At 43.0% G+C, this 11,208-nt stretch overlaps 1 protein-coding gene across 1 annotated transcript in view; it reads right to left on the bottom strand.

The window, feature by feature from the left end:
* Positions 1-434: 434 nt before the first annotated feature.
* The window catches only part of KLHL4 (kelch like family member 4), a 38,216-nt gene continuing 27,442 nt past the window's right edge, over positions 435-11,208 (bottom strand). The window contains exons 7-11 of the mRNA XM_068157674.1: positions 9,631-9,855; positions 8,241-8,403; positions 5,404-5,616; positions 3,464-3,635; positions 435-2,862 (exon numbers count right to left, since the gene is read on the bottom strand). Of these exons, the coding sequence (XP_068013775.1) occupies positions 2,803-2,862; positions 3,464-3,635; positions 5,404-5,616; positions 8,241-8,403; positions 9,631-9,855 (833 nt within the window). The 3' untranslated portion in view covers positions 435-2,802. The remainder of the gene's footprint in view (positions 2,863-3,463; positions 3,636-5,403; positions 5,617-8,240; positions 8,404-9,630; positions 9,856-11,208) is intronic.

The following is an 11,208-nucleotide window of genomic DNA, read 5'->3' as shown; positions in this document are numbered from 1 at the left end:
GGCAGGATCTCTATAGGTCTCGTACCAAAACTGTGGCAATTGTACATGTTGAAAAGCATGTTTGAGGAGATTTTTTTATCTCTAAATGCTTTTCCTAAGTGTCTCATGCTTGAAGGAGGGGATAAAGGCAAGGGCGTTCTGTATCATCTCTGTAGTCCTAACATTTGCAAGCTGTGCAGCTATCAGAGACTGGTCCTGGAATGGTTTAAAACTGAGGGAGAGCAGGGTTAGACTGGATCTTAGGAAAAAGCTCTTCAGTATGAGGGTAGTGAGGCTCTGGAATAGGCTGCCCAGGGAGGCTGTGGATGCTTCCTTCCTGAGAGTGTTCAAGGCCAGGTTAGATGAGGCCTTGAGCAGCTGAGTCCAGTTGAGAGACATCCCTGCCCATGGTGGGGAGCTTGGAGTAGATGACCTCTGAGGTCCCTTCCAACATGAGCCATTCTTGGACTCCATGTTTCTACTCTTGTCTCAATGAAAGAAAAATTATGAACTTTATCTAAAAGGAAATGCTAGGTGGAAGGCAAATCTTTGTTGATTTGGACCAGACACAGTAAGGACGTTAAGACAGGATCTTGTGTTCTTTTAGAGTGCAAAACCGAGATTGACACTTCTGTGTTTTCTTGTCTCAAACAGCTGCAAATAAACCCCACAAAGTTGTCAAGATATGGTCTCAATACTTCTAGCAGTGAAAGTAAACTTTATTTGAATATAGCATGCTGTATGTAAAGGTAATTGGTTTTTAAAGTTAAAAATGTTTTCCTTTTATAAATAGGCTCATGAGAGTTCATTTTTAGAAGCATTCCATAGGATTAATACTACAAACATTTTAAAAGAGCATATTGCTGGATTCTGAAAACACAGTAATCTACCAGGAGAGTTAGTCTACACCTTCAGAGAATTTTCCTCTCTCTGATACTGACAAAACAACATAACACACACCAAAGTAGGTACTGTCCAAATATTGTGCTTTACAGTACAGAATATCTTACATACATTCTTCTTTCAGCATTTGGAACCATATAAAAAAGGAAATTAAATTGAAACAAATCAAACCTTCATTTGAAGTTGGCACACAAAAAGAAAACAACATGCATATGGAACATGTGCTGTTTGCAGGTGATTCTTTTCCTCCTTGTTCTTGATGTCCCCTCAATTTAAAACAAAGCATAAACATGTGTATATAAATGGTAGACAATGGTACACAGTGGATCTGGTTTCTTCTTACCATAGTTCTACTGTACAGGAGAGAAAGCTGGTAATCTTCAGCTGAGGTCAAAGATTGTCATATCAATATGATATAAACATTCTATTTTGTGAGCTATAGTCAAGGAATGTAATTATGTGATTGTTTTAAAATTCAATGCATGGTGGTTATCCCAAGAATAGCCAAATTAGCCTAATGGGAGCTGACAGGTGGTTAGTGGGCAAAGACAAATCCATGAATAACCTGGCACACTTCTCAGCATTAAAACATCACATGTGGAAATGATTGCAAGTTTAATTAGCATTGTGTTTGGACAGAGAAAGATTTCCTTCTGTTGGCACGTACCTAACGACATGAAGATACCTTAGCTCTGCTGTCTCTGAACTTGCACTACTCAGTTATGCAAACTACAGCCCAGAAGGCAAATTGTATCCTAGGCTGCATGAAGAGCAGTGTGGCCAGCAGGGCAAGAGGGGGGATTCTGCCTCTTTGCTCTGCTCATTCAAGACCCCACCTCAAATACTACCTCCAGTTCTGGTGTCCCCGGCATAAGGACACACAGCTGTTGGAGAGAGTCCAGAGGAGGGTCATAAAGATGATCCAAGGGCTTGAGCACCTCTGCTGTGAGGATAGGCTGAGGGAGCTGGGGGTGTTCAGCCTAGGTGGAGTTTTTCAGATGGGAGGGGAATCTTAGAGCTGCCTTCCAATACCTGAAGGGATCCTACAGGAAGGCTGTAGAGAGGCATTTCATGAGAGTGCCTAGCAGTAGGAGAAGGGGGAATGGTTTGAAGCTGAGGGACAGCAGGTTAGATAGGAGCTTAGGTGTGAGGGTGGTGAGACCCCTGAAGAAGGCTTCCCAGGGAGGCTGTGGGTGCCTCCTCCCTGGGGGTGTTCAAGGCCAGGTTGGATGAGACCTTGAGCAGCTGAGTTTAGTTGAGAGACATCCCTGCCCATGGTGGGGAGCTTGGAGTAGATGATCTCTGAGGTCCCTTCCAGCCTAAGCTATTCTATCACAGTACTAGCAATGCCAGAGGTAGAACAGCAACCAGTTCTATGCTCCTCTGGCTCGATTTTAAAGTGAACTTAGTAATTTCATTTCTGAATACAGAACTGAATTCTTTTTGCAGAGAATATTCTATTGCCAGTGGTGTCTGTGGGCAAATATTTCCTTCTGTGCAGTTCTCTGTTGCTCATTTTCTTGTACTTCAAATACAAAAGCTCTTTCTAAACATCAGCATTTCTGCCAACATAGGAAAGAAAAGTGTGTATGAGACCTGATACAGCTGTTTATCACTGTACTGCTGCCTTTTGTAAGTAACAGGTACGCTTTTCTGACCAACTGCAACCATTCCACAGATTATTGAATTTTTATGGTTGAGGCAAAAGAAAATCATTCACTTATGCAAAGTTCTCTGATTGCTGTAGTGCAGGAAGACACTTTAGTGCTCTCATAGCACAATGGCTCAGAAATAATTGTTCTCTGTAATTGAGGGCCGCTGTGGTGGGCAGTCTGCAGTGCTTTCTGGACATGTTTGGTATCTTCCTGACTCAGTCGTGGTGAAACTCGACTCAGTCCAGAGTCACAACATCTCTAGTTGTCAGGGCAGCTTCACAACAACAACACATGCTCCAGCCCTTCCAATATTGACAGGAACTTCCTAAACCGGGGGGAGAGAGAAGAGAAGGAAAAAGGGAAAGAGTAAGGAGGAAACATTTTGAGTAGACTCGTATGGATAGGATTAGAACTTAGTAATTTGTAGTTAGTAATTTATTTGATGTAATGTACTATCAAAAACAAAAAGTAGCTCTAAGTGGTGTTCTAATAGCAGGGATTCAGCTGTTGGGGGAAGGGCTTTAGCAGCCACTGAGAGCTACAGGAGCGGTGGCTGGTGTCGTGCTTACGTTTTCCAAACCCTGTGTTCCTGTATTCCTGTGTTCAAAACCTACAGGCTGTGTAGCTACAAAACCTTGGAAGTGCCCCAGCAGAGGGCATTGCTGACACAGGCATTGCAGCTCCAAGCACACGCAGTCTGCTGCAGCCTGGTTCACTTTGCCCTTTAGTCTGAGAATTTTTCTGCAGTTATTTCCCGGGAGAGGCAGGCAGTGTTTTACACAAGCCCAGCTACAGTGTCACCACATCCTTATCTGTCTTGTCACAAAACCAACGACAATTTTTCAACATAATCTCCATGACTGCACAGAATTCTTCCCATCTGCAGGAAGACTCCCTATTATTTATCTGGAAACTCTTCCTCTTACCTCTGTCCACTCGTTATTTTGAGCATCGTAGGACTCCACAGTGTCCAGGTACGTGTGGCCATCGTAGCCCCCCACAGCGTATAACCTGTCCCCCAGAGGACAAATCCCAACAGCATCCCGGGGCACGCTCAAGGGGGCCACTGTTGTCCAAGCATCTGTTTTAGGATCATACCTGGGATCCAGTTAAGAAAAAACACATTGCAGAGGCACATTTTAAATTTAAATTGATGATTTTGGCTGACTTGTTTTCCTGGACTGTGGCTCAGCTTTCACCTTCAACTAGTATAACCATGAGTAATGTGTTTGGTCTGGGCACTAGAGAGGTCTTCAAGCCCATGAAAAATTCCCATATTCCCACTTTGGGGTGGCAGCCTCTCCCTTTCTATCAGGTTAAACAATATAGATGAGGCCTGAGGGAACAACAGTGTGGCCACCAGCTGACTCAGCACAGTTCCTTTCAATCTTGCCAGTCTTTCTCCATAAGGATTTTTGGTTTCTCTTTCCTGTCAGAACTGATGTTCTCAGAAAGCTTCACTGCAGAAGTTGTTAAATCTCTCATATAGCTGATAAAAGTTTGTGGCACACAATGCATGGCAGCATTTTATATCGCTTGCTTTTATTTTCAACAGGTACTTAGTCAATTTCCAGTATAACTTTGAGTGAATTCCAACTTTAAACCATCAAAGTGAGAACAAAACGTAGCCATTGTTATTCACCACAGGGAGCCCAATACTTGCTCTGTTTTCCTTGCTTGTCACACAGGGACACGAGAGACAATGTTGCTGATACTGAAAATAAATGGCCAGCATCTCTATTTTCTTAACAGCTGTGCTCATCAGTGGAGAGCACAAAGCATGGGGTTAGAAAAGGGTCACACAAACAGCGTTTTCATTCCAAGCGAGAGTTGTGTGCTACGACAGTCATTAGACCAATGTATTGATACACTGGTTTTGAAGTGGACATTCAGGCTGAAGGAGTTTGCTTTGGTGCATGCTCAGTTGCTGGGTGTATTTGCTTGCTAAATCAGACACTCAGCACCTATTTTAGCTAATTTCTTGTAGCAAGAATCATTTCTGCCAGAAGCAGGGCTCTCCTGTCGGTCTTTTCCATCACAAAACAGCTGTGTAGCAGCTGCTGCCTCTTTGACCATGGGATATTTATTATATTTTTGAACCTTTAATCACTATTAGCCAAATTATTGGAGGAAGACACAACTGGAAAGTTATTGAGTTCTTACAATATATGACCCAGGTAGCTCAAACCTGGGTGTTTGAATTTGAGAAATAGAATGGTCACAGCTTCCTATTCTTTATAGCCTAGCAAGATGCCTGGGGGACCTTAAGGCTGCCTTCCAATACCTGAAGGGATCCTACAGGAAGACTGAAGAGGAAGACTGAGGATGTCTAGCAATAGAACAAGGGGGGATATGGTTTGAAGCTGAGGGATAAGAGAATTAGACTGGATCTTAGGAAGAAGTTCTTCAGTCTGAGGGTGGTGAGACAGGAATAGGCTTTCCAGGGAGGCTGTGGATACCTCCTCCCTGGGGGTGTTCAAGGCCAGGTCAGATGAGGCCTTGGGCAGCTGGGTCTACTTGAGAGGCGTCTCTGGCCATGGCAGAGAGGTTGGAGTAGATGATCTCTAAGGCCCCCTCACTCCTAAGCCATTCTATGATTCTATGAATTTCTCTTGTGTTATCTTTATCTGGCTCCTGGGCAGCTTGGATAGAAGGGGGAGCTGGGAAAAACTTGCTCTTGAGGGTTAATTGTTTTGTTATCACAAAAGCACTGGAAAACCATGATTAAATAGTATTTTTCAAGCAGAATATGTTTACAAAGAGAACATTCCAATTGTGAAGATACTTCCCTTGCTGCTGTGAATTATTTTATATTTCCTTCCTGGAATACAAAAAGTAGAAAGAAAAAAGAACACAACGTCCTTACCTTTCCACACAGTCAGAAAGCCGAGAGCAGTGGTTGGAAGCAGGTGCATCATGACCTCCTACAGCATATAAAAACCCATTGTAGGTTGCCACACCAACACCACCTCTTCTCTTGGACATGGGAGCGCAGATGCTCCACTTGTTTGTGTGCGGATCAAAGCATTCCATTGATTTTAAGCAGGAGCTCCCATCTCGTCCACCAACAGCATACAGCCTGGGATAAACACCCACAAGAAGGCAAACAACTTCAGTCTTTAGTCTCCCATTTTAATAGGAAGTTTATCTGGATACCATAGTTCAGACCACTGTCTCATTATGCACAGCTGACAGCTATGCTCTGGGGATTTCCTGGTACAAAGGGGTTTGCATGCTTTGTGAAGGAGTTATACTGAGGTCCTGGAGTGTGTCCAGTGAAGAGCAATGAAGCTGGTGAGGGGTTTGGAGGGTATCGTATGAGGAGAGGCTGAGGGAGCTGGGGTTGTTTAGTCTGGAGAAGAGAAGGCTGCGGGGAGATCTTACTGCTTTCTCCAGATAGCTGAAAGGAGGTTGAAGTGAGGCTGGTGCTGGTCTCTTCTCCCAAGTAACCAACGATATGCTGAGAGGAAATGGGCTTAAGTTGTGCTAGGGTGAGGTTTAGATTGGACACCTGAAGCACCACAGCTACACACTTCTTGAACACCTCTGGGGATGGTGACTCCACCACCTCTCTGGGCAGCCTGTTCCAATGCATGACCACTCTAACATTAATTTGTCCTAATCTCCAACCCAAACCTCCCCTGGCACAATTTCAAGCACCTGCTGCTAGAGGGAAGACACCAAGCCTCACCTCACTGCATAAGTTGAATTTTGCTTGAAGTGCCTGTTTTTCTCCAGGGAATCACTCTGATGTATAATTTAACTAGAAAGTTCTTGGTGACTATTGGAATAATGCAGAATTTCTCTCTCTCCTCTCATGTTTGTGAATGAAAGAGCTCAGTTGTGCAGTTTGTTGCTTGGCCCATAAAATAGTTGAGGATTTGGTTTGTTTTCACATTGTGACGTTAGATACAGACTACTTGTTTACAGCTTTCACAGAGAGAGGAAACCACTGCATACACAAATTGATTGGGGTTTGTTTGCTGTAACTGTCTAGAAACATGGTTGTGGTTCCCATTCTCTAAGGAAAAGAACAACTAGACCATTGCTGACTGATGTTTTCAATAGACCATTTATTGGTCAAAAAGTGCTGCTCCACAGAAACTTAAATCAAGTCTGTTCTGGTGAGGTTAAATAGTAAAAAATATGTTGTGTCAGGGAAACAGGAAAAGGAGGAGCATTCTGCTGGGTTAGACCACTGGACAGTTGATCTCAGCTTCCCCTGGTATGCCAGAGATTACATCACTAGACTAACAGACATGATTTAAGACAGGCTGGAGGCAGCTTGTATCAGGAGTGATTGAAAACAGAGTCAGGATCAGGCTGCATTTCCTCTTTGACAAAGTGGTTTCCTGCATGTTGCTGTGGAAGGTACCAACAGGAGTTTCTGGTGAAGTTTATGCTGAGAACATTTCCTCTGAGATACAACAGGGACTTGAACTGCCTCTCTTGGACTTTTCAGTTAGTGCTTGAAGTCATGTCATGTTTGAATGCAAAACTCTGACTTGTATGTGAAGAAGTCACACATGTGATGACATCAGTATTTCTGCTCTTTATCCTCTTTCTCTGGAATTTAAAAAGTGAACAGGGAAGACTTGGCTGCTCAAGACCTCATCCAACTCAGTCTTCAACACCCCCAGGGAGGAGGCATACACAGTGTCCCCTGGGCAGCCTGTTGAAGAGTCTCACCACCCTCATACTGAAGAAATTCTTCCTAAGATTGAGTCTAAACCTCCTCTTCCTCAGCTTCAAACCATTCCCCCTTGTTCTGTTTCTAGACACTCACATGAAAAGTCCCTCTGCAGCCTTCTTGTAGCATCCCTTCCAGGTACTGGAAGGCAGCTCTAAGATCCCCCCAGAGTCTTCTCATCCCCAGGCTGAAGTGCCCCAGCTCCCTCAGCCTATCCTCATAGCAGAGGTGTTCCAGCCCTTGGATAATCTTTGTGGCCTCCTCTGGACTCACTCCAACAGCTCTGTGTGCTTCTTGTGCTAGGGACACTAGATCTGGACATAGTGGAGGTGTTTAGGAGGAGACTTGATAGGGTGCTTGGTTGCATGGTAGGTTGGATAATGGGTTGGACACGATGATCTTGAAGGTCTCTTCCAACCTGGTCTGGTCTGGTCTGGTCTGGTCTGGTCTATTCTATTCTATTCTATTCTATTCTATTCGTATTCCAGGTGAGGTCTCACCAGAGCCAAGCAAAGGATGTTTAACTATGTATTGAAACTGTTACTGGGAAAACCAATGTAGAGCTAACACTATCTCACTTCATTTAAGCAATAGATGAGGATTAGGATAGGAGGTGTAAAGTGACACTTCTTGTACATCTTTTTTCCAGTGGTGCTTCCTTAGACAAAGTGATTTTTAAATGTCATGAGAAACTTGGAACACTTTTGGAAAGCAGATGATCTTATAAGCCCTTAAGTTATATTCTGGGTAAGATTCTGATCTGTGTAATAACATTTTCAAATTGCTAAACCGTAAGAAGGCTTAAACAGGTTTAAAGCAGGACTGCAAGTTTGCAAACAACTTGCTGCACCACAGAGGAAAGGCTTTCCTTCCTTACTACTGTGCATTGGATTTCCTCTTTGTCTTCTTGAGGTGATTTATTACTAGAAAATTGAAAAGAAAATGTAGGAAACTGTATTTCCTAGGAAGGAAGGAGATGAACAAGAAGAGGAGAGTTTTTCCTGTTGACATACTTGCTATTCAGTGCTGCAACACCCACAGTGCTTCTGGGGGTTGACATGCTAGCAACATAATTCCATTGCCGTGCTTGTGGGTCCCATCTTTCTACAGTATTAAGGTAACTCCATCCATCATGGCCACCAACAGCATACATTGGTCCTTCCAGCATTGCTACTCCTTATAAGATAGAGAGATGTTAACAGTAATCATTTCAGTGGTCAGTGGTGTATTAACTTCATACATCAGTGACCTGTATGCAGGTAAGCAATTTCAGGTGGTATTAAACTATCTAAAAGCTGCCATGTCACTTGGCAGAACAAAGAAAGACACACAAAATATTCAATATACAGCTTTTACCAAAAGGTTAGAGGATAAGCCGCTCTAATTCTCATGATGTCTTCTTGGACAATTCTATTTCTCCCAATTCTGTTGACCTTGTTCTGTAAAAAATGTGAGCCCCTAAATGAGAATCATTTAGCTGCTGCTCCAATACCCTGTATCATTGTCCTCCTCTGGAGAGAAGGGCTTTGGTGTCTCCCCTTTGGGGAGCTGCAGCTGCTGCTGCTGCAGTTGGCTTCCTTTGTTAGGCAAGGCAAAACGTTTGAATCTGGCTGCTCAGAAGTTTTCTAAATCTGTCTTTTCAGGCCTATGTGCATGGCCTCATTTGTTCAGAAGTTCTAACTCCACAAAGTCACACTGAGGCTAATAGGAGCTGCAAGTGTGAGGCGGCTTTGCAAACCAGGCTGACCCACAGATAGAAGCCTAGCTTTGGGCACTCAGATTTACAGCTGGGACCTACTTGTTTGGTAAAATTGTGCCCCTGCAGTTGGTAATTAGAAAGACTGCAAGGAGAATTATTTGATTTGTCTTCTTTTCATTTACCTCCTACTAGTATTTGCTTTTATAAATTTGACAGGCTGGCTGGTAAGAATTCCACACTATATGTTCTTCAGTAGAGAAAGTTAATAGAGGCCATAAAGGTTTGCCAAGTAATTTTGTATTGGTCTTTTCCTATTAGTCATTAAAATATAAGTATTCTCAGTATCACTTGAACTTGTGAATTACTGCAAGCAGTACCTGTTTCTGCAGACTGAGGAGTGGCCAGCTTCCACATAAGAGCTGTGATACATCATCCCAAAATCAGCGTATTCCCTCTCTTACAGTCTCCTCAACTCTACACTCACCTTGCTTTTAATAGTTCCAGAAATCAAGTCTAGATTTCATATTCATATTACTCATTCCCTGTGAATGTCATAAAGTTAGGGCAATAGTAAGCACCTCTGTCTTTGAAAAACATCTACCTATATTGCAGCAGATTATTAAATCATTGACCAATTTATGTCAGCTAATCAGAATTAATTCCTGTGTGTTGCAAGAAACTCACAAAGATGAAACACCTCTTACCTAGGCCATGTCTGTGTGTTGACATAGGAGGCATTACAGTCCAAACTTTGGTGATGGGGTTGAAGCATTCAACAATGTTAGAAGTTTTCAGACCATCTCTTCCTCCCACGATGTAGAGTTTGTTGTCAATGACTGCAACTCCAAACTGCAGTCGTCTGCCATTCATGGTACCAATTTGTACCCAGCTGTTAGTCCTGAGGTCGTACTTTTCAATTGTAGTGGTACCTGTTGAAATTGTGAGTGTTGTGAGCTAGCCACCGACTGATAAATACCAGCCGTCCCTTACAACCCAGAACATACTGATCTCTAACGTGATACTCTGTGTGTGGACTCTGTGGCTCCCTAGAACTTCAGTTACAAAATGTGAACCTAGTGAGGAAAGTGCTTCAATTCCATGTATATATGACTGCCACATCTGTGTGAATAAAGCAGGGGCAAGAAGAATGCAGAATTAAACACCAGCAATGTTATGAATATTGAATATTTTGGAGAGAAGTTAAATCTGTTACTCAATTAAATACCCCCAGGATAGGTGTTCTAGGGTTGGAGGGTTTATATTCCTGGTGAATATGGTGCCTCACAGTTATGTACTCTTCAACTGTAGCTGTGTTCAGACCAGTCCTGGAGAAAGTGGCCACACATCTGTCTTAGGACTTGGCTGTGCATCTTCATGAATAGGTTGGATGTTCTCCTTTTTGTAATGGAGACAAGCAGAAGCCCCAGTTGTGTACAAGTACACATTTGACTTCCCTCAGGTTCCCCTTTGCAGCAGCCTTGCAATAGTTGTTTGTCTGCTGTAATATATAAGCTATATTTCCAATTTTTTTTCAGGTCATTGACCTTCTAGCCATGCCTTTACTGCAGCTATTCCTAGGGCCCCAGTCTCTGCCAGTCAAATCCAACGCTTTTCCGTACCCTGGCTCTTGTCAGTCACTCAGCAGCCGTAATTGCTCCTTTGAGAGCTGACTTAGCACAATGAGGAGATGGCTGAGTAGCAACCAAGGCAGAGGAGGCTATTGTCAGCTGCACATAAAATGCGTCCTGAAGCTCAAGCTTCAGCTTAGTTGAAGGCAACTGGATGGGAAAACCAGAGTTGATTTGCTGCTGGCTCCTTGACAGGGATTTGAGGCTAGAGAAGTGGCATTTGGAGATTTACAATAGTCTGCAGATAAGGAATGGTTCACAGCAGCAAATCAACCATGCAATAAAGCAGAAAATAGAGGTAGCATTTGGTTTAGAGATCTGCTAGAGATCATCTGTTATACTCAATAAATGTAGTGAAATAAGAGCTTATCTCATGCTATCTGTTTTTTCTCCTCTACGTGCTGTTCCAGATGCATAGACTGGGAAAGCAACTAGCAGTGCCATCTGCAGAAAAAAGAAAGAAATTCTACTTTTTCTGTTTTTTCTGACATCTTTTAGTTTGAGCAACTGGTTTGCTTTGACTGTTCTTTGTTTCATTACTCTGTTTTCTCTTCTATGCTAATGTGTGAGTGAAGATCTCAGCTTCAAAAGTGTCTTGCACACTGTCTAAAAACCAGCCTACCCTGTAGGCTGTAATTTTTACAGAGGCTGGAA

The sequence above is a fragment of the Melanerpes formicivorus genome, unplaced genomic scaffold, assembly GCF_026170545.1.
Source record: "Melanerpes formicivorus ecotype bairdi unplaced genomic scaffold, bMelFor1.0.p_v2 SCAF_37, whole genome shotgun sequence".
In the NCBI taxonomy this organism is placed as follows: Eukaryota; Metazoa; Chordata; class Aves; order Piciformes; family Picidae; genus Melanerpes; species Melanerpes formicivorus.
Note: the sequence above shows the minus strand (reverse complement) of the source record. Positions and strands in the feature narration are given on the sequence as shown.